The 23,713-nt window shown below is 30.0% G+C and overlaps 2 protein-coding genes across 2 annotated transcripts; both read right to left on the bottom strand.

Moving 5' to 3' along the window:
* Positions 1 to 11: 11 nt before the first annotated feature.
* On the bottom strand, positions 12 to 4,169 carry LOC124823789 (linoleate 9S-lipoxygenase-like). The gene is made up of 9 exons (XM_047296091.2): positions 3,855 to 4,169; positions 3,339 to 3,625; positions 3,004 to 3,241; positions 2,217 to 2,537; positions 2,035 to 2,120; positions 1,843 to 1,950; positions 1,366 to 1,670; positions 1,021 to 1,284; positions 12 to 904 (listed from the first exon to the last, which is right to left on the bottom strand). Exons 1-9 carry the CDS (start codon positions 4,090 to 4,092, stop codon positions 148 to 150), a joined length of 2,604 nt encoding a protein of 867 aa, XP_047152047.1. The 5' UTR covers positions 4,093 to 4,169; the 3' UTR covers positions 12 to 147.
* A 14,982-nt stretch (positions 4,170 to 19,151) lies between these two features.
* LOC124823788 (seed linoleate 9S-lipoxygenase) lies at positions 19,152 to 23,519 on the bottom strand. Its single transcript, XM_047296090.2, has 8 exons — positions 23,182 to 23,519; positions 22,270 to 22,556; positions 21,930 to 22,164; positions 21,266 to 21,586; positions 21,090 to 21,175; positions 20,565 to 20,980; positions 20,204 to 20,467; positions 19,152 to 20,057 (listed from the first exon to the last, which is right to left on the bottom strand). The coding sequence occupies exons 1-8, from the start codon at positions 23,423 to 23,425 to the stop codon at positions 19,304 to 19,306; spliced, it is 2,607 nt and encodes an 868-aa protein (XP_047152046.2). The 5' UTR covers positions 23,426 to 23,519; the 3' UTR covers positions 19,152 to 19,303.
* Between the last annotated feature and the right edge of the window lie 194 nt (positions 23,520 to 23,713).

Genomic DNA, 23,713 nt, shown 5'->3' with positions numbered 1-23,713 from the left:
ATAGCATGGTATAGACAGTAGAAATGCAGAATTTTATTAATTCAGAACATCAAACATACACAATACAAAGTCTCATACTGGGGGGAAGGAAGGAATTAAACTCCTCCTTTTCTGTTTATTTAGAATGCAACATACTCATAAACCTCTTTAGATGGAAATGCTGTTAGGAATACCTCTGAAAGTCAAGCCTTCCTCACTTGAAGGATAGAGCAATGTGTAGGGCATCTTCACTGGACCATATCGGTTCCTCAGAGTCTCATCACTGTTTCTTTGGATGAGCTTTTGCTCAATTTCTGCCAACCTCTTTCCAAACCTCTTGAAGGCCTCCAATGGCTCCTTATCATAAGTCCAAAACTCACCACCATCTCTTTGTCCGAGATACAACTCATCAGAAGCATGCCTTGACAACACCTCTATAATGGTGAGGTCTTTAAGGGTCTCATTCTTCCCTGTGATTGTTTTCAAGTACACCTTTTCAGGGTTCTTGGCAAGCTCAGCATACTCAGGAGATCCAATCTCAGGCATGAATTGCCTACTAAGAGTTGGTCGGTTAAGGATGTAGCCACCATATGGATACTGTCCGAAATTCACAGCTGCATGAAGGGCTGAAGCAGTCCATATGAGTGTGGTGCAAGATTCAATCAACTCTTCACGAGTTTGCATTTTCACCCACCATGGCTCATTTTTCTTGTCACCATGACCGACTTGCACAAGTTCTTTCCAAAAGGCTTGGAGTTCAGTATCTTGTTTAATTGCAGCATCAGACTTGTAGTAGAAAGACACATATTCTTGCACCCATGACTTGATGGCGGCCCATATCTCTAGTCCATCAGCAGCATAAGGATAGTCCTCTATTAGAAGACGAAGGCCGTGTGGAGCAGATGAATCCTTAACAGCCACACCTCTAGATAACAAAAGAAGGAAATATGTTCTTTGTTTTTAGATAATCTTTTTGTTTTTATCTTAAGTAACGAATACGTAGAATTTGAAAGAGATGTGCTAATAGCTTGTAAGTATTACCTCTTAAGAAGATCTGCAGGTAGTGCTTGCTCAGGGAAAACCCAATCCTTGTATACAACTGCAGACATTTCTAACGAATAGCCTCCCCACAAGAAAGTTGATTCTATGATACCCTCTGCATTGACCAAGACATTCCTTGCAAGTGCATTAATGTTCATTGTGTCACGATAATGTGGAAGAAGAAGTTTGTGAACAGGGTGAACCACACTGAGATGCCTGTTTGTTGCTATCACGAATGGCTCAACAACTGCATGAGTGTTTAACCTGTCATACATGTAAAGCTATTAAAGAATAGTTCATAAATAGAAAAACCAAGTTTGACAAATGTCATCTGCAAATTTTTACCAATGGCTGACAAGTTGGTGATAGCAAGAGTCATTTACGATCACATAAGCCTTTGCAAGTAGCCAAATATAAGCTTCAACTCCTTGGTTTGCCGGAAGATAAACATTGCTAATAGGACCAAAATTATCACCCTGGGGATGTGGTTTGCTTAACTCAATAGCCAATGGCTTTAATGTTCCATTATCTTGTAAGAAAATAATGGTCCTAGTAGCATAGGCCTTTGTCTCTGTTGCATTGATTCGTCTCAAATATGGAATAAGTGTGTCATGGTGATCTAGTATGAAGAGTCTGTTGTTTTGGATGGCCTGTTCAACCAAAAATATTTTAGTCCTTGTAACTCATTTCAATCACACAAAAAACAAGTTCATTTCACAGTAATAGCAAAATTCTTTTATTCTTCTTTTGTTAAGTTAGAGATTGAGATGGATAGAAGGAGGGGAAAATTCTATGAGGAAACAAAAAAGTATGTGCATTTACCTGTTCTACAGTTAGCCCACCCAAGTTAGGCTGCAAGTGTTCTCTTGTAATTGTACTGGTATTATCACCATAGAGCTGGCTATCTAGCTTGCTCTTAGGCGGAAACTCCTACAAAAAATTTGCAATGAGGGAAGGTAATAAACCCTGAAAAAAAATTTTATTTTTTGTACTTTCTTAACAGTAGTAATTTACCTGAAGTTTTCTAATGATATGAGGATTCACACCAGCAATCATCTCTCTTGCAAACTCTTCATCAGTCATCCATGCAGACTGGTCCACTACTCCAAATAAAAACTTTTTAATGATGTATCAACTTATATGATATGTTTACGAATATAAGCATTGGTATGATGAATTTGTTTGTAATGTACTACCTTGAATTACTTTAGGTGGTGGAAACTTGAGAACCTGTTCTCCATCAGTACGAAATAGTTCACTGAACAATGGTATAGGACTAATCTTGCTAAGTGCATCAGTAGGCAACTTAATTCCACCATCATAGAGTCCACGCACATCATTAAAGCTAGAAAACTCAGGTTGGTTGAATTGTAGTCTAAGTGCAGATTGTAATTGAGGTATCACATTTTGAGATGCAGATTTAAGAATATAAACAAGGAAATCTGATGACTTCAAGTGACCAAATGATTCATCCCTTGGAAGATATACAGAGTCACTGCGACTCTCACTTTTAGAATCTGTTAAGGTACACAATACCAGAATTAACAACAGTAATTTTAGAACTAGTACAATATCACAAAAAATTCACTATATGTTTGTGTTTCTCAACCCTCAGCTCTGGGAAAGCAAATTGATATTGTTTGACAGTGCCAGTAATGTTTGGCTAATTTGCCCCCAAAGATAAATTTGAGGTCACTGTAACTATACTTTATTGTAAGGTAAAAATGATAACTTTCAACTTTTCTGTAGGTAGAATTGACTCAAAATACCAAAACGACATGCTTATATGAGACTGATACTAACGAAATAAATTCAGCCAAATGTTAATTATCTCAAAAACTAACTTCTAAACCCCAAAACTTCCTCCATCGAGGTAAAACACAACTTCAGGTGTTGTTGTATCAGTTTTTCTAAAACTGCATACCATGAATTTGAAAAGAAGATTGCTGAAAAACTGTATTGAATCTCAGAACAAAGTCTTACCTTTCTTGGTTGGTTTTCTTCCAGTTCTTCCCCTGCGAGGATAAGGCAACGTGGATCCTCCAAGAACTGGACGGGCCAATCTGGCATTGGAGTCAGGATCACCCAAATCATTGTAGACATCATAGTCATAGATTCTTTCGTGTTCTTTGCGCTCTCCTGTTCCATCTCCTCTCAAAGTCTTTAATTCTTCTTCTCTATACTTCACCAGTGGACTTGGTGTTTCACTTGGAAGGTATGCCTATATTTGTTTATATTTAACAGATTGATTTTCTCATTGATGGGTGATGCCAAGATTGGAAAATAGATTTAACTGGTTTACTTGGTGAGGAGTTTACCTTGTTGGCAAAGAAAATCCGATCAGATTTGTACTTTTTGTCGTTGTAAATCCATGAGTTGCAAACAAAGTGTATGGTTCCGTGGTTAGGAATATCTTCAAGAGTCAAACTCACAAGGAAGAACTCAACTTGCATGAAATTCTCAATGTAAAATGCTCCAGGAATTCCCATGTCACTGTCCCATTCAAAATGAATATCGAATGCAGACTGGCCAGCTCCCAAGGTTGGTAAGGAAGTAACAAGACCTTCCAAATATGTTTGTTTTCCCACCTTTCCTTTTCCAGATGCTGAACAAAATTTTCAAGTGTCATATTCTCATTTATTCAACTTTTTGTCAAATTCCCACATACAAAATAAAATGTCCCAACGTAAGTTTTTACAGCAAAAAGAACTAACAACTTTCTCTTCGTTTCAATGTATTATCAGACATAAATAAAATGTATTATCAGTTCAACATTTCAATAACAAGAAACATAATTTAAAAAGCAAAGTAGTATAAGAAAAGAAATTGGTTACCATCAGCAGCGGTGGAACTGATCAACCTGAGAGCCACAGATCGTCCGAGAAAGGAAGTGAGAGTGTCAACGGTGGTGCCGATGACACCACTCACAACACCGATAGCGCCACCGATGATGCCGGTGGGACTTTGAGCAGAAGTGAGGGCATTGACGTCCAACACATTCTTATGCATCAACACCACTGTTCCCTTCAGCTTCTGCCCCCGCTTGACGAGACCTGTCACACCTGAAAACATCTTTGGAAATCTTAAACAACAACAACAACGTTATACACTTTGTTTTTCTCCAGTAGAGAAACTGGGTTGGGAGAAAGACGAGGAAGGTGGTCAGTATTTATAAGGCCAAACTAGATGGTGAGAAAGAAAGACTTGTCATTTTTTAAGAGCATGTGCCAAACACGATCTTCCACATTGTTCTTCTCATCTGCTCTATAAAATATCAATAACATATTTTTCAACGTCAGATACATAGCACACAACACACGTGTTACTTTTTTATTAGATTTAAAATATGTTAACATACAATACCAAACAAATAATAAATGAGAAAAAAATATACATATGTTGAGTCAAAATGTGAAAATATCTCTTTCAAAACATCTTTCCATATTATTAGTGTTTGTTTTGTTTGCTAAGTAGTTAACTGTTAAGCCTACGTATAGTTCACTTCCTGTTATGTGTCCACTATTATTGTACTCTTCTCTCTTGCTGTTTTTGCGTAAACATGTAAATAAAATCACAGGTTTTTGCTTAAGTACAGTTAAAAACTTGGTTTTTATATTATATCCACGACATGTTTCCGAGCTGAAATTTCTAATGTACTATTATTTCCTATTTATACTTGTACTGTGATTGGGAATTACTACTAAGATATAAACTTTGGGTAATTCTGTCATTCCATAACAAGCATTCCACGGCACTTTTGCATTTGTGACTTCTCTGATAGCACTATGGCAGCCCCCTTTATCTTTTCCAGAAGAGATTGTTTCCTATAATGTTTCTTTTCATACATTACCCAACAAATGAGTAATACAGGGAAGTATAGAGATGGCAAAAAAGAATCCATACGTGAACATTTACGGATAAAACTCGTGACGTATAATTATTATCCGCATATATTTATTATTAGTGAATTACGAGTAGCAAGTATTTTAAACACGCTTATATACGAATATTATACTATCCGTATTTGAGAATTTCGCTACCCACAAAAAATAAAAATAAATATTTAATTTATGTTTTATTAAGTTAAATTTAATTAAAATTAACATTAATTTATATTTTATAAAATTAAATTTTAATATATATTTAATGTAATTTATATATTTTTTATAAGTTTATTTAAATTTTATTTTAATAATTTATAAAAATATATTTTTTTAAAATATTTGTGGGTATCTAAGGATATGTGCGGGTTTTAAAATTTTCGCAAATATTTTTTAAGCAGATATTCATGCAGATAGCAAGTTGGATAGCGAATGAAGGCGCCCGACTCGACCATTGTTATTCTTGAATAAGTATAACAGTTATATTCATTTAAAACATTTAACAAGGATAAAATAGTTTTAAAATAATTTTTTGTAATTTTTTTAAAAATAAATAAATTAAAAATAAGAAATGGTAATATCAAATAAAAGTAAAAAAATTGTTTCAAAATATATTTTCCAATCATGTATCCTTTTTCATATATATATATATATGTATGTATATATATATATATGTATGTATATATATATATATATGTATATATATGTATATATATATATATATATATATATATATATATATATATATATATATATGAAAAAGGATACAGGATTGGAATATATATATATGAGTTTACTAACGCGTGTACGCCTGTTTTTCAGTTGGTACAATTTAGCAATGTGTATCGGGTTTTAGTAGACAAAAATACCGTTATATATTATGGATTCTAAGTTTTAAGGTTAAGGGTATTTTAAAAATTTTCATTTTCAAAACTAAAAAAAAAAAGAAACCCCTAAAACCTTGCTCACCTCCCTCATTCCTCTGAACCCTTTCTCTTTCATCTCTCTCACTCCAACTGAAAAAAAATCAGAAACACTGGCGGTTAAACAATCTTACAAAAAAATGATTTTATAATGAGTTTTCATTTTATAATTTTTTTATCCAATTTTCACAAGCATAAATGAATTGGTAATTAACCTGGAAAAAATCAGAAATAATTGCGGTTAAACAATTTCTTACAAAAAATAATTTTATAATGAGTTTTCATTTTATAATTTTTTTCTTATCTAATTTTCACAAGCATAATGACATCAAAGGAATTGGTAATTGGCCTGGAAAAAAATCAGAAATACTCGTTGTTAAATAATTTCTTAAAAAAAGATTTTATAATGAGTTTTCATTTTATAATTTTTGTCTTATATAATTTTATCTAATTTTCACAAGCATAATGACATCCAAAGGAATTGGTAATTGTCCTGGAGGATTTTTTTTAGAGATGATGATTCAACATATACAGATGATGAAATTAGATAGGTTAGTCAAGATGGTGAAATTGAAGAGATCTTGAATAAACCTTTGCTTGAAGGTGCTTATGTTGTCAATGAATCAACTTTTTACAAAGGCAAATTGTAACGACAAATGTTTCTGATTTTTTCAATTGGGGCTACATTAGAAATCACAGAGAAAATGTTGGAATGAGAGGGATGAAAGAGAGAGAGTTGAGAAGAATGAGAGAGGTAAGTAAGGATTTGGAGGTTTCTTTTTTTTAGTTTTGAGAATGAAAATTATTAAAATACCCTTAATCTTAAAACTTACAATCCATGATATATGAGGATATTTTTGTCTACTAAAATTCATACATTGTTAAAATATACCAACTAAAAAACAGGCACGGCGTTAGCATACCCATGTATATATTTACGGAAAGAATCTAATTCAGCATACAGTGACCAATGACTACGAAGCAAAGGACAGAGTAATCAAGCATACTGTTGTGATAATATTGATATATGCATTTATATGGTCCAAAGGGAGTGTTCGGAAGATCTGTCAGAGAGTGTGGGCTGGATTTCAATATCATTCATTGGATATCTTCCAATCTCTAGATAGCCCAACTATATCTTTAATCTAATATTTACTACTATATGTATACATCATACTCAGCAAAATAAACTGCATGTTTAAATTAAAATCGAGTTCTTCAAAATTAATTTTATTTTCGATTTTCGTATGAAGTTCTTTAGCCTTTAATACCATTTGAACAACATATGTTAAGCATGTGTATGTTTCCTATTGGGGTATTCTTCTGTCAATGACTATTTGTCCTAAACGTTTCAAACTATTACATTATATTCTACCACTATTTTGCAAAACATTCTTAATGTCATCAAAGTAATCAAAGTAAGTATGTAACAGGGGATGAAGGAAACAACAACACAACAATAAAAAAATACTAAAATATGTAAAAGTAATTCTTTTAAATTTATGTGAGGAACAATAATAATAAAAAGGTTTAATCCTATACTACATCCCTATTTATGTACGAATGTCTCAATTGGGTCCTCGTTTTTTCAAGTGTATCAAAATGGTTCTTAATTTTGAAAATTGATATCAATTGAGTCCTTTCCGTTAAGTTGGCTGGTTAAAAAAATTGATGAGTGGATGCTGAGATGACGAACGAACGCTCGTCCACCAGCGAACGAACGCTCGTCCATCAGCGAACGAACGCTCGTCGACCTCTTATTGCTGGACGACCGTTCGTTCCACACTGGATTCGTTCGCTGATGGACGAGCGTTCGTTCGCTGGTGGACGAGCGTTCGTTCGTCATCTCAGCATCCACTCATCAATTTTTTTAACGCCGTCCAGCCAACTTAACGGAAAGGACTCAATTGATATCAATTTTCAAAATTAAGGACCATTTTGATACACTTTAAAAAACGAGGACCCAATTGAGACATTCGTACACAAATAGGGATGTAGTATAGGATTAAACCTAATAAAAAATAGTAATAATAAAAAAAAAGAAGCTAATAATTCTAATATGAAAAAAGGTTTTTAATGTAAGTTTCTTCCCATTATACACTTCCGAAAACATTAATTGAGTATGTTTACTTGTATTGTGATTAACCATTGGATACACTTGCCTAAACTTCCATATTAGACTTTTGATACATGAAATGTATTGTATTTGTTCCGGCTAATAACCAAGACCAATAATTAAATATCAGTTATGAGTCTTTTAATAAAATATAAGTCAAACTCAAGTAAGAAAACTATATAACTTTCAACGAAAAACTTTAAGATAATACGTTAAAGGTAGTGTCAAGTTTTTTACATAGATTTAAATTTATTTATTGTTGAATCTTTTTAGTGAATCTCTTCAAAATACTCATTAATAATATTATAATCGAAAAATCGTCTTGATAACCAAGTGAAACGAGTACTATATAATATGTATCAAATTTTTTTCTAACGAACTTTAAATAAATATAAGAAAATTATATAAATACTTATGATTGAAAATTGCTAGGAATCCAAGATAAATCTAATATTTAGAAATTAACATAAAGATTTAGGGATTGAAATCAATTAAAAATAATTATAAATTGAAAATATATTGTTTGATAAGTATAAGGATAACCGCAATAAGAATTAGAGTGTTGATAAGATAATGTGATGCTGAAAAACCATAACAAAGATAACCTCATAATTATTTTGATAAAATCTTATGCTGGATCAGAAAAATTATAAAAATAAGTTAAGTTGTAGGTCTTGCATTAGTTATAATCAAATAAAAAAAATTACAATCTTTATATTATAAAGAAAGATAATTTATTCTAGCAGTTAAGTTGATCTTGAAATCTTTAACCATTCAACTTAGAAAAGATAGACCATGTATGTTAGAATTTCTCTTTAATCTTTTTAAATCTTTTTCTATGTCACCTAAGTCTTAAATTGAATCCTGATTCTGGTTTTAATGCTCCTCACTTTTTCCCAGAATTTGATGTCTGTATCACATTTTTCATGAAAAAAAAAATTGAATTTCATATAAGAAAATAAATCCTTTGCTTTTTACATTCTCATTACATCATAAACAAAAAAGTTAAATATCATATAAATCACCTTATGTGAATTTGACACTAGGATATTGTTCTTTTGTCTCCCATAAATTCCTTTCAAACATCTATCGACAAGACATATATAATATGAATGGTTTACCAATAATAATAATAATAATAATAATAATAATAATTATTATTATTATTATTATTATTATTATTATTAATTTGTCCTTTGCAACAAGATATCTAGATTTTAATTTCCGTATCTGCAAATAAAATTTTAATTAGTCTGATATTTCAATCGTTTTATCTTCTATTCTACTACCAAAATATTTAAAAATGTTAAGACGATATTATTATGATGTCATCATTTACCATATCATAAAATATGGCATGTCATGTCACATTAATGGCGTTATCTCCATATTATATCATAGCATGATACGTAGATCAATCAATGATACATGATGGAAGATCAATCTTTCTCTTTGTCTTCTCAACTTTTTTTCTCTCTATTCTATACACTGCAAGATCATTATCTTGCATAAAAATTTCCAGGTTCTCTCACCCACCTTATACATAATTTATTTCCTCTCAAACACTTTAAACTATATGAAAAAAAATATTTTTTTCACACTTTAAACTCACTATTAAATAAGCTCACAAGTTAACCTAGTAGTTTACGTTAGATGTATCAAAATCTAATGTTGTTTCACCTGTTTCCTTATAAGCAACTTTATTTGTTTTCAATGTATATCTTAATCGACGGTTTATGTTCTTCGCACTTTTCTCTGTATGTAATAACGATGGAAACGCATGTCATTTTCTCCATTATGCAGCTTGTCCTTTTATCTTCGTCTTTGTACAAGTTATACTGATATTAATATTATACTGTACAACCGTCTTGTTAAAGCGTTATAATTTATGAATATCATCTAAATACTTAACCATCTTTAATAATTAAATTTATAAGTAAAGTATATTTATTGATTATTTAGTCATGATATTTCGAAATCTTTAAATACGAGTCTCAAATATTTTGTACGATTAATTTAGAAAATATTATTTGAAAAAAATATAAAATAAAGTGTTTTGATTATTGTTTCTGCTGGAAGGAAGGAAACTCCTGCTGCTACCGCTAGGGAACGCTCCTTCTTCATCGATCGGTCCTTCTCGCTTCCGCCTTATTTCCTGACTCTTTCTCTCTCAATGTCAAAGTGGGGTGACCTGCAGAAAACACTCCGACGCTCAAGTCAGAATTTATCTTCGCAAGTCTAGTGAAAATTAGTCAAAATCAGAGAGTTTACCTTTTCAATCGATTGTTATTTATATGGTTTCAAAGAATATTATCCATTAATTTACCTCTTAATGACGATCAATGCTCACCTTAACTGCTCGACAACGACCGTTACATAATTAATTACGCATTCATAGATATTCAAAAGCTGTCTCCAGCAGCCAACAGCTAGAGAGTTCGCAAGTACTACCCTGACGTCCGTCCGGGAATGATCGGCTTCCATCACCCTACGGTCGGTCTGTTTGGACAATCGATCCCACCTACTCGGTATTGACTAAGCATGCCCGGTCGGTCAATCCTACTCGATAGTAACAATTATGATTCCATATTCCACTCCCGAAACAACTATTATATGTGATTGATAAATTTGAATACAAAAATTATATTTTAAATACTTGATGTTATAAGATTAAACAATGATTGAAATTCAGTGCAGAAGTATGTTATTAGTGGGGTGGGAACTTTGTTTGGCATAATGTGCCTAAGGATCTGCACCTATGGAGGGTTGCTTTCAACTTCAGATTTTGCAGTACAGGAACAGCAAGAACTAGTGTTTGAACATATAGCAAGGCCAACCATATATTTTGGAAGCATTAGGCTTTCTATAATGCACTCCTCTGCATATTTTTTTTGCATTAATTTGTATTCATCTTGGTATGTTATATCTATCTGCTACAAATGCTATTTAGATTATTCTAGGCAATATAGTGTAATATCTGGTTTACTGATATTATTTTCATGCAGTACTTTATATTCTGTCTTGTAGTTGGATAATTTTATTTCTTAAACCAAAAAAAAAACTCAGAAAAATGATTAAAAGCGATATTCATGTTGTATGAAAGGGGGAACTTAAGCAATTAATTACAGAAATGGACGTGATTTCTATTATACATAAATTAATATAAAAATATTAGTATATTATTTTCTGTTTCTGTTGTTTTAATTTTCTTTAACTAGTTTTAAATTGTGTTTTGAGTGTTTATAAAAATATGGTTTATAAACAATGGTATATTTTTCTTTTCATTTATATCTCAAATAATAAGACTGTTTTATTATAAAATATCGCATTAATATAGATAATTTCTTCTTATGTGTTTTGAAAAAGAATTAAAATATTCACTAAAACACTGTCGACTTTACTATTAGTATATATGGTGGATCGACAAAAAAATTATAGTTATCAAGTGATGAATTATATTATTGCTTATATTTTCTTTTTAGTGAAGAGTTTAATTTTATATTAGTTTTGAATAAAATGCATACATTATAGAAAATATCACTTTTAACGGTTCAGTCGACACGATAGCCCAAAAGGGTAATAGATTATGAAGATAGATTTATGTGGGTTGTTATATTACAGATTATTTAAATACATAGAAAGAATCTCATATTTAAATATATATGTGGAATGAAAGAAAAAAAAAATAAAAAATATCAATAAACTTATTAAGCATGAGATAGTGTAACTTGTAGTATGATCATTGTTAAGAAAAAAACACATCCAAAAGAATTTGATACATTTTAAAGAATAATTATTTTAATTTTAGTTTTTTAAATCGCGTGATATTTTTTATTTTTTTAAAAATAAAATATATAAATCGTGTTATATGTTTTTCAAAAAAATTCTTACCACTATTTTAATTATTTTATTCAAGAGTTTGTCTTTTGATAACTAAAACCATATTTTTTTTACTTCCGTTAATCAATAACCAAAACTAAAAGCTGCCTAATTTTTTTTTTAATTTTCACTATTATTTAAAATTATTCTATTAGAGCAAAATGATTTAGTTTTGATTATCGAACTCATATATCATTTTCTAATTCAGTTCTTCAAAAACTAAAGTTCAAAGGTATGTAATTTTTTTTTCAAAATTATTATTATTATTTTATCTAAGAAGGACATTTGGTTTCGATTATTATAGTCCAAGTTGTAATTTTTTTTACTTCGATTCCCAGCAACTGATATCAAAGTACAAAAACTTTTAAAATTTTAAAGGTATTTGACATCGAAACTTTTAGTTACAATTTGTTTTGTACTCTCAAGTTCATGAAAAGTTTTAATTTTTTGTAAATATATTTTTAATAAAAATTTTGTATATTTATATTAAAGTATTTTTTTAATGTATTTTTTATATTTGATACATGTTATACATTAGTATTTAGCACATTTACTTATTAAAAGACATTATACTCTTTTTCTAGATTTTGATTTATTATAAATATAATATATTATTTTTGTGTTGGTTCTATAATATTATTTATAGGTTTAATATAGGAAGAAAAAAAATAAAAAAAAGTTATCTACATTGAGTTTGGTTACCATGATTGAAGCATAAAGTAAAATTTAGTTCTATTATCTTTTTAATTTAAAATATTATTTAATTTTAAAATTAGTGATTGTTGTAAAAATTAAGATTAAATATCTTTAAAATTTAACAACATTTTTATATAATAAAAAATTAAGTTTCACTTACTATTTGAATTTTATATTTATTATTATTTATTTATGATTCTAAGCGATAAAAAAAAATCAAAGTATAATAAAAACTTTTAAAACTGAGAAAAAAATTTCTTTATCTTATATATATATATATATATATATATATATATATATATATCGATTATAAAATCATAACTTAATATCTAAAATAATGTATGACAAAACCTTTTCTGATAATTGAAAAAAACACGTGGAAAAGGATATGATGCATTTAAAAGAATAATAAATGCGAATCGTGGTGCGCGAGGGCAATAAATAAATAAGACGATAACGGTCTCAATCATAAGATAATATAATAATAAATGGTGTCTGAAATGGAAAGTCCAAAACACCATTTTCCATGCGCCACGTCTTTGGTGGTCCATGCAAAACCAACAATCTCTACCTAACCTTTTATTGCATCAAGATAATATATTTAATATTATCTCAATTTAAATATCGTCAGCTAAATGCCACGCGACAAACGGTTTCTTTAATCATCAATTCAATTTCATGTTTTCAAGAAAATCACAGAAAAATATTCATCTAACAAACTATATATAAAAGATCAATTTATTAAAAATAAATAAGAGAAGATAAAAAGAATGTAAGAAAACAAAATTCATATTCCTTGAATTTGTCCTTTTGCATTTTCTTTTCCCACTTTTCTCACAGAGATAAAGCGACCACCAATGACTTAAAAACGACATTTGAGTTTGGACGGTAGAGAATTTTTTGCTTATCAGGGACCACCGATTGCTTTTTTTGGCAGTGATTTTTGTTTTGTATTTATATCCGTAAGAATAAATATAGCATTTTTTTTTTAATTTCAGCACAAAAATAAATGTTATCGTTTTAAATGTTTATCGATAAACATAAAATATGTAATAAAATAAAGTAACTGTTTTACTCAAATTGGATTTGGTGTTTAACAAAAGTATTTAAAATAGTTTTGACGAAAATATATGTTATACCGTTAACCAATATACGTGATACTTGGCAGAAAAATATCTTCAAAGAATTATGATTTTTTTTATAACATTAAAAAATATTGTTTTTATTGTTTAAATTAAATTCTGAAGTATTAATCTTTTTATTTTATGAAAATCAGATAAATAATATATATTTTATGAAAATCACATATAAATTATTCATCGTGAAACTTCATTTATCGCATGAAAAGTACTGCTTATTGAAAACATATTTTAAATGAGTTTAATAAAATATAATAATTTAATTTAAAAACTAAACACAATTTTTTATAATAACTTTGTATGTGGAAATATATATTTAAACATTTTTGTATTAACAAATATATATATATATATATATATATATATATATATATATAAAATACAATTTTGATTGTTATATTATTTTGATTTAATATCAAATTTTAACACTTACCACATAACATGATAAGATAAAATTCATTTTTATTTTATTTTATTTTATTTTTTACTTCATTTTACATTATTTTATGCAAACTCACGTTGACATATTAATATAATTATATTATTCTCTGAATTTTATATCGAAACTTTTAAATAACAAATTGAAGTTGGTTTAATAATACAAAAAGAAAAAAAACTAAAAAAGCTCCTTGTTATCGAAAATTTTAACAATTTGCATGAAATTCTAAATTCAAACTAGTTTGTTACCCATCGTATAAAAAATATTTAAATAATTTTATTCAAGTTGTTATTATTATTATATATTAGCAAATATTAAAATAGTTATTGTACTAAAAATACAAAGTTAACTATTTTCAAATATTTGAAAATATTATAATATATACTAGTTTTTGTTATCTTGATGGTTGTTAGAAAAACTATAAATATTTTTGAAAGGGAGAAAAAAATGTTTAAGAATCCAATCATAACTTGTTTTTAGGGTAAAATGATGGAGAAACAGTGAGTAACGATTGAGACACACACCTTGTGTTTGATTGAATGCATGTTGGAAAGAGTGTCTGCGTGTGAATGAAGGGTACGCTTTTTTCACCTCCATTTGTTCTTAAGTTCTTGGCCCTTCACACAATGACAACCCATTCAATGGAGGACAAGAAATTAATAATTATGATTATGCAAAATGGATTAAAATAATGATAAGATGATAAATATTTACGTTTATTTGCCACACATTATAAAAATTTAATAATCATAGAAAAATTAACTTTTGTAGTTTTTTTAAAAAGAAAAAAGATATTTTAGCACATAAATTTTCATTTGATATTATATTTTTTTACTTTTAGCTTTTTAAAATGTATAAAAATCTACTCTTTTATAATTATTTTATTTTGTGTGTCAAATAAATATAAAAATGTATCATTTTATTATTATTATTTAAAAAATAGTCAAAACAAGTTAAATTTTATTGTTTTTAAAAAGAATTATTAAATTCCTTTTCTAATAAATTATTATTAACAAGTCATCCCAAATATGAATTTTATATTGAATAAAAGTAGAAAATATAAATATTTTTTTAAAATAAAAAACTCATAAATTTATTGTTTTTAAATTTTATATTAAAAGTGATATTAATAAACTACTTTTATATTTTTTCGATAAATTTTCACGTGAATAAATTTCATGGACGAATTCATCCTTTTTTATTAAAAATGGTGTAGTTTTATTTTAAAAGTGAAATGATTTAAAAAAAAACTATTACCGTAAAGTTATAATTTTAAAATAATTTTAAAAATAAAATAATTTTATTATTTAGAAAATATTTCAGTAAAATTAAAGTATTATGCAGAGCACAATTACAATTATATTAAAATAAAATCGAATCTTATTTCTACATACTATTTTCATTTTATAATAATAATACATTATCATTATTATACCAATTATATGACACCTCATCGATTACAAATGTCGGGACCCGTTACGCACATGACTGATAGATTGATTTGGATTGGACGTTTGAGTCAATTATTAAGGATCAATGATATATTAAAAAAATGAGTTACAAAGTGAATTATTATTTGCTACGAATTTTCAATAAGAAAATATTCTTAATATTGTGAATATATAGAGCACGTTCTATTATCTGTTTTTTGTCTTTTTCAATAAGACATTTTCAATAAGACATTTTAAATTATATTGATATTTTCAATAAGAGAAAGTGAGAAAAAAAATCAGCAGCAAAATCTGTGTACAGCACGCACCCAAGAGATGAGGTGGAATTTTTAAATTTATCATTAAATATATTTAGATTTATTTCTTACATTTTAAATTTATATATCAATTTTACTATTAAGTAATAAACTTTCAAACTAATCTAAAAATATACAATTCATATTTGTATAATAATTAAAATTGTTATTTATTACTTTTATAAAAATAGATGTAAAGTTAAACTTATTTAAATCGACCACCAATAGACGTTATGGATGAATTTTCTGAGAAAAGATTAAACTAGAAGAAACTTTAATATATTTAAATAATTAGTTATGTCTTTTGAAATCGGAGGCACGTGTACTGTTTGTTTTGAATAGACATTTTTCGTACGTGTCCATGTTGTCTTTGTCGGTATGTTAGTAAGAAAATTTGCATATCTTATCCATAAGAAATGAGTACATACTATACTAAAAAAAAGTAACAGTAACTTTTGTTTCATATAAAACAGTCAAATAATACAATATGGTACCAAAAAATGTGTTATGAACATTTTTTTAAGAAGAGTTGAACGTGGAAATCTAAACACCACAAAATTAAAAATGATATTTTCTATAACAATTTATTTCGTATCTCAAAAAATTATTTTCTTCTGGTGAATACCCAGAAAAAAAAATACTATATTTCAGAATTTCAAATCTAACGTACCTGTGTGTACGTGGCATGAAATAAAAAATGAACAGAATCTTCATTTGATTGGTTATTTATTGCAAAAAATACTATTAATTATGAAACGATAGAATTATTATAGTCACAATAATGTTGAAGAAAGTACAGTTTGGCTTGTGCTCATACAACTCATTCGTAAGGTTGCTTAGGATTCTTTTTGATAATCATTCTCTCAACTAAAAATGTGAATTACGAGTTTTCTTTTCTTTTTCAAAGTTTTAATCTATTAAAAATGAGATAACAATATCTTAATATTTTTATCTTGTAAATGTTTTTAGATAGAAGAGAAAATCAATTTTACGATATATTCATACAATAAAAGGTTAACTTTATTTTAATGTGTAATTTAGTTTCAATCGTGTTTTCGTTGATTTAAAACTAAATTAATTTGATGTGATTTTTCCCCCTGCATTAGTAGATACTTAGTTTTTCAATTTAACTGATCTTTTGCTTTAAATTTTTACAAACTTGACGTAGAAATAACTTATTTTGTAAATTAATCTAATACCAATATTAATCTCACCTTTTCACTTAAATTTGAATTAGGATTTCTTGCATGTCTCACAAACACAATCATCCTTTGATTTCTTTTTTTGATTTTTTTTAGCAATAATGAAAATGGGAACAAAAATACAATTCAGAAAATAGAAAATATAAATTGAAAATTGTGAAACAAGAATGATATATGTGCCGAAAACAATAAACAAATTATAATAATTGCAATGAAATGTGGTATATTTTCTAATAACCTACCTGATCTTTAAAAGATAATGTATTTTAGTTGATATATTGTTTTCTTAGACATTTGACTTAAAAGAGAATATAAAGTTTCAAATGTGGAGTCCAATAGTAAAATATTAAGCCCAATCTATTATGATGAAAGCATTGATTTTATATTTATTGTAGCTACATTGTTTATTATTAATTAACTTCAAACTCAATATATAATACCTTGGTTGACGTGATTCAAATCACATTTTTAAAAGTATGAATTATAATGTCGACGTGTTGAAAATAATAAATAAACACATCCACGTCTTTTCCTTGTCCACGATCTTTTCAAGACTTAAAAAACTATGGGTCCTTTTCTTTCCATTTCTATTATTTAAAAGTCAGAATTATATATATATATATATATATATATATATATATATTGCCATCTATGGTTTCATTTTTAATATGAACTTCTAAAGAATAATTCACTAAGATCAGAAAGAGACAAACAAAAATCATCTCATGATAAACGACATTTTATTTTTGTTTTCTTTCAGTCACAGATTCTCACAGCATGAAAACTACATATCTCAGCATGGAACATGTAAAATTAAATCATTTTTTTTAAAGAATAAAAGAAAATGTTTCCATTTCATTATATCATCCACATCTTCAGAATGTAGAAGACAAATAGAATATATTAAAATAATGATTGCTATTATTATCCTACCACGTATGGTTTGGTTTGAACATTAAATATTAAAGAAATGGTAATAATTTATGCTTTTAATTGAAAGAAAGCGAAGGTAGAAGTTGTACCTGTCATTAATTAATTAATCAATTAATTAATGTTGTCTAATCTTCAAAACAAGAATACAAAATATATTATAATTTGCACGCTAGTCACGAGTTGATGAAACAACGGTTTGAGAAGTGATTTTCTTGTAATGTCTTGTTAAACATATCTCGAGCCGATCAGTAATTCTACGGTTAAATATATCATCATAAATTCAACATATCTATAAGTAAAAATAGATAAAACACACTTATTAACTTTTGGACCGCGATTAGGCTAGTGATAATCAAACGTTCACTTCAAAACCTATAAATACAGAAGTAAGGTAAGGAGAAAGATGATTGTATTTATTGCGAATTCAAGATTTTACTGTGATAATCGATCAAATACTGTTGACTGACTTGAACGTTAGAGTACTTTTGACAAGAATACACCCGTTCAGCTTAGAAACTCTGAATGTGAAAGACTAAGACAGTTGTAACGGAGACATGAATGAGTAGTTCTCAACTCCACATCTGAAATATTTTTTAAAAACAAAACCATGACAAAATTACATACTCGCATATAATATTGAGAGAGCACATACTTTAACCGAACAACATCTAATGTGATTGACCCTCTCATTAAGCAGAGTTGAATTCTTTAATAAATTATAAATTAACCCTTTGTTTGTTCTTAAAATTGAAATTATGTTAAACGGAAACTGTTGGGTCTATCGAGACACAAACACCAATAACATCTGAACCCAATCATATAAGTGATTGACACCATCTCAAGACAATGGGTTAATGGATCTTTCACATCCAGCGGGACATTCCCAACCAACCACAACCACACCAGTCACCAAGATAAACTTGGCTCTGATACCACTATTGAGTCTATCGAAGAGCAGGTTCACCGGAGAGACACAAAACACCAATAATATTGGAGTCCAACCATATAAGGGATTGACACCACTCTCTATCAAAAACCTTAAAACAGTGGATTAATGAGTCTTCTCAGTGTTCTACTTTCTCATTTCTATCCAATATAAAATTTGGACTCACACTTGAATTCCTCAGAGAAAAAAACTTCTACAACTTTGGTGGTAAACATAAATAACTAAATAAGTGATATTGAAAAAACTCCTTATTTATTATAAGCGAAGTGAGAGCATGAAAATACAAAAGTACAAACGTACATGCTATAGTTACACACAGCTAAGCATATACGTAAATTATTCAGAAGTACAATGATAAAGAGAAGGAAACCACACAGTCTTTTTAGATAGAGATACTGTTGGGAATGCCTCTGAAAGTTAACCCTTCATCACTTGAACGATGGAGCAATGTGTATGGCAGTTGAACTGGTCCATGTCGGTTTCTCAGACTTGGATCACTGTTCCTTGTATTGATTTTGCTCTCAATTTCAGTGAGTTTGCTTCCAAACCTTTTGAAAGCTTCTAATGCCTTGTTATCAGTTGTCCAGTTTGGAGTATCCCTTTGTCCAAGGTAGATCTCATCAGAAGCATGCCTTGATAATATCTCTATCACTGAAAGGTCAACGAGGGTCTCGTACTTGGGTGTGATTGTTTTCAGATAAGCCTTTTGATAATCCGCCACCATCTCATCATATTCTGGAGTTCCTGGTTCAGGGATAAACCTTCTGCTTAGAGTTGGACGGTTCAGGATATAGCCTCCATAAGGATACTGTCCAAAGTTAACAGCTGAATGAAGAGCAGAAGCTGTCCATATTATAATAGAACAAGATTGTATGAGATCTTCAATGGTCTTCATTTTAGGCCACCATGGTTTATCTTTTAGGTCTGCATGACCCTTCTCCACAACTTCCTTCCACCATGCTTGGAGCTCAGTATCTTGTTGAATTGCCACATCTGTAGGGTAATACAAGGACACATACTCTTTTACCCATGACTTTATAGCATCCCAAATTTCAAGTCCATCAACAGCATAAGGGTAGTCCTCTATCACAAGACGAAGGCCATGAGGAGCAGAAGGATCTTCAGTAGCCAATCCTCTGAATCAAGTAACAGTAAAATGTTATTACAAATTCAATAGTATATGATAAATAGGCTGATTTTTATGGTACCTGTATACATATACATATATATAGATAAAAACAATAGTTTAAAAGAATGGTTGGCTTTTACTATATATACATACCTCTTGACAAGATCTGCTGGTAAAGCTTGGTCAGTAAAAACCCAGTTCTTGTAAACTGCTGAAGACATCTCAATAGAGTACTTTCCGGGCAAAAATGATTGCTCTATAATTCCACCTGCATTAATCAAAGATTGCCTAGCAAGTCCATTGATATTAATGGTATCACGATAGTGAGGATAGAGAAGTTTATAAACGGGGTGAAGCACACTGAGTTGTCTGTTTGTTGCTATGGCAAATGGCTCCATCACTGCATGAGTATTTAACCTGTAACACCATAAAGAAAAAGAAAAAAACTTATCAATAATAAATTCATGTACGCATACACTACATATGTGGTAAATATTGCCAAAGAAGTTCTTACCAATGACTCATGAGCTGATGATAACCAGAGTCATTCACAACTACATGAGCCTTGGCCAATAGCCAAATTGTGCTGTCAACACCATCAATTGCAGGCAACACAACTTTGCTCACAGGACCCAAATTATCTCCACCTGGATGTGGCTTGCTTAATTCGATAGCAAGTGGCTTCAAAGTGCCATCATCTTTCAAGAATAAGATTGTTCTGGTGGCGTAAGCTCTTGCAACAGGTAGGCTGTTTATCCTCGTCAAATACGGAAAGAATGCATCTTGGTAATCTAATATGAATAATCTCTTTGCGCTAAGTGCCTGTGTTACTGTGACCCCATCCATGTTAATCTCCAACTGTTCTCTTGCTATGGTACTGGTTTGATCACCATAGAGAGAGGGATCAAGAGAACTTTTTGGTGGGAATTCCTGCCATTATTAAAAGATGTCACAAATAACAAGAGAAACACATTAACATTTTAACTTTGTCATCAAAGTTGACCGTTTTAGAGACTTAATATCAAGTGTATAGACATACCTGAAGAAGACGAAATACATTTGGATTGACACCAGCAATCACTTCTCTTGCAAATTCTTCATCAGTCATCCATTCAGACCTTTTAACTGCAGAAATAAGAAAGGAAAAAGTTGAGTAATCAAGTTAATAATTTAATTAAAAAATGCTAATCTATTGAAGTTGTTTTGATTAAGTACCTTGGATAACATGAGGCAATGGAAATTGAAGGAAATTTTCACCATCACTGCGGAAGAGTTCCTTGAGGGCAGGTACAGGGCTAATTTGGCTCAAAAAATCTGTTGGCAGCTTAATTCCACCCTCATAGAGACTACGCACATCTTCGAAGTTCTTAAACTCACTTGATGTGATCCTTCTGTCAAAAATTGCAGATTTTAACAGGGGCAACACGTCCTGAGATAAAGATTTTATTCCATACATGATGAAATCTGATGACTTCAAGTGACCAAAATTTTCATCTCTTGGAACATAAATCGCGCCTGGTTTCTCACTGTTGGGATCTGTTATAAACCAACCAAAGACAGCATTAAATCCTTGTTTTTCAATCATATATACTATCAAATTTTACAACTTTTTTCACTTTTATAGCCTATATATTCACGTTGACCTCTCTACATAGTTCGTTGCTGTGCAAAACATTACCAAATCTGGAAGTATTTCTAGGATCATTTCAAGTTCTGTGTATTTAGAAAGATACTTGTTAAAAATTCTTGGATGGGTCAAACAACTTGACCATAGTTATACCATTGGAATTATATGCTCATATATATATATATTAATATTATATCATGATCAATGTCAGAAACAAAATAAATGAATATAATTAAACAGAAAAAGTCTAACCTGTCCTGGTTCGTTCTCTACCAGTTCTAACCCTGCGAGGGTAAGGATGGATGATAGATCCTCCAAGGATTGGGCGAGGATCACCACCATCTGGGTTTCCAAGGTCATTATACACGTCATAGTCATAGATTCTATCTTGTTCCTGGCGTTTACCAGTTCCATCTCCTCTAAGAGTCTCCAATTCTTCTTGTCTGTATTTGACAAGTGGAGCTGGTGTTGCACCTGGAAGATATGTCTGAAATATATTCATGAATTAGTTTTCTGATCGCTAAGAGAATGAAAACAAAAACGATCAGGACTTGGAAAATAAAATCTGGGCATCCGAAAAATAGAAGCTTACATCATTCACAAAGAATATACGATCTTTGTTGTATTTCTTGAAGTTGTAAATCCAGGAGTTACAAACAAAGTGAATGGTTCCATGGTTTGGAATGTCCTCAAGAAGAACACTGACGAGGAAAAACTCATCAGTTGTATAGTTTTGGATGTAAAAGGCTCCTGGAATTCCAAATTTGGCATCCCAATCAAAGGAAATACGGAATGCTAGCTGCTGAGCTCCCAACGTTGGAAAGGTCGGAAGATTTTTTTCCACATATGTTTTGCTTCCAACTTTTCCTTTTCCACTAGCTGCAAACAAACATACAGATAAAATTGAAATAATTATAACAAACTAAAGATGAGTATTTTAGATTACGATTGAACAATAATGTTAAAAAAAGGATGATGCATTGCATGAATATTTCACACAAATAATTTACGAATACATAGCTGTCTCTGAAATAAATAAAAAAACTACGTTAGCCACTTGTTTCAAGACATACGTATGTCGGAATATAAAACTGTGAATTAGTTCTTACGATGAAGTTTGTCCCTCTTTCATCTTTTTGCATCACTGTAAAGTTAACTTCACCATTCAAGTTTACTAGTTTTTAACTTATCCAATAAAAACATGATCAAACATATAATAATAGTATAAGTACAACAATTATTTAATTAAACTTCACATTCAATGTAGACAGTGACTCGTTGCATTATTGAGGTTCAGTCCAGAAACGACAAAACAATATAGTATTTTAAGAGTGGTTATAGAGCTGGATGAGATATGTTCATACATCAGAGATATTAATTAATAAGAGATTGATTTAGGTACTGCAGTTTTAGTATAATCACAATTAATTAGCAACCAGTTGAAGTCTAATCTGTGAAATAATTTATGATAGAAAATAGTGTGGCTGGTAAGATGAGAACAAACCATCAGCTTGAGTAGCACTGATCAACTGCAAGGAAATATTTTTGCCTGCGAAGGCAGTTGCAGCATCAACCAAACTACCAGCTACGTCAACGACAGTGCCAAAGACATTTTTGGCAGTGTCAGTAACACTGCCTTTACCAATGGAAGTTAAGGCGTTGAAGTCCAACACGTTCTTGGGCATCAACACCACAGTGCCCTTTATCTTCTGACCATTGTCAAAGAGGCCACCTACGAGACGTGACATCTTAATTTGCTACTGTATCAGCACTGTATAGTGTTGTTATTCTTTCTGCAGAGGAAGAAGGAGAGAAGATTGAAGCTAAGTTGTGTTTTGTGAAGAGGCAAAGAAATGCTATTTATAGAGAGGACGTGAGAAGGGAGAAGCATAGCTCCATTACAGTGAGGTTTGCGGGCTGATTTTTCTATGGCTGCCAACTCCATATGCAACACGTTATCCACATTTCATTGTATTTTTTTTTTCTTCCTTCATATGTATTCAAATTTAATATTCCTTGATGTCATTCAATTAATT

Source organism: Vigna umbellata, chromosome 11 (genome assembly GCF_029865625.1).
Source record: "Vigna umbellata cultivar VRB3 chromosome 11, Vumbellata_1.0, whole genome shotgun sequence".
In the NCBI taxonomy this organism is placed as follows: Eukaryota; Viridiplantae; Streptophyta; class Magnoliopsida; order Fabales; family Fabaceae; genus Vigna; species Vigna umbellata.
Note: the sequence above shows the minus strand (reverse complement) of the source record. Positions and strands in the feature narration are given on the sequence as shown.

Bases quoted from the DNA above. Each gene is read 5' to 3' on its own strand.
- LOC124823788 (XM_047296090.2), bottom strand. From the start codon at position 23,425: ATGTCACGTCTCGTAGGTGGCCTCTTTGACAATGGTCAGAAGATAAAG. The intron at 22,165-22,269 runs GTAAGCTTCTAT...AATATATTTCAG, and splicing joins GTATATTCTTTGTGAATGAT to ACATATCTTCCAGGTGCAAC. The intron at 20,981-21,089 runs GTATGTCTATAC...TAATAATGGCAG, and splicing joins ATGTATTTCGTCTTCTTCAG to GAATTCCCACCAAAAAGTTC.
- LOC124823789 (XM_047296091.2), bottom strand. From the start codon at position 4,092: ATGTTTTCAGGTGTGACAGGTCTCGTCAAGCGGGGGCAGAAGCTGAAG. The intron at 3,242-3,338 runs GTAAACTCCTCA...AAACAAATATAG, and splicing joins GGATTTTCTTTGCCAACAAG to GCATACCTTCCAAGTGAAAC. The intron at 2,538-3,003 runs GTAAGACTTTGT...GTACCTTAACAG, and splicing joins AAGAAAACCAACCAAGAAAG to ATTCTAAAAGTGAGAGTCGC.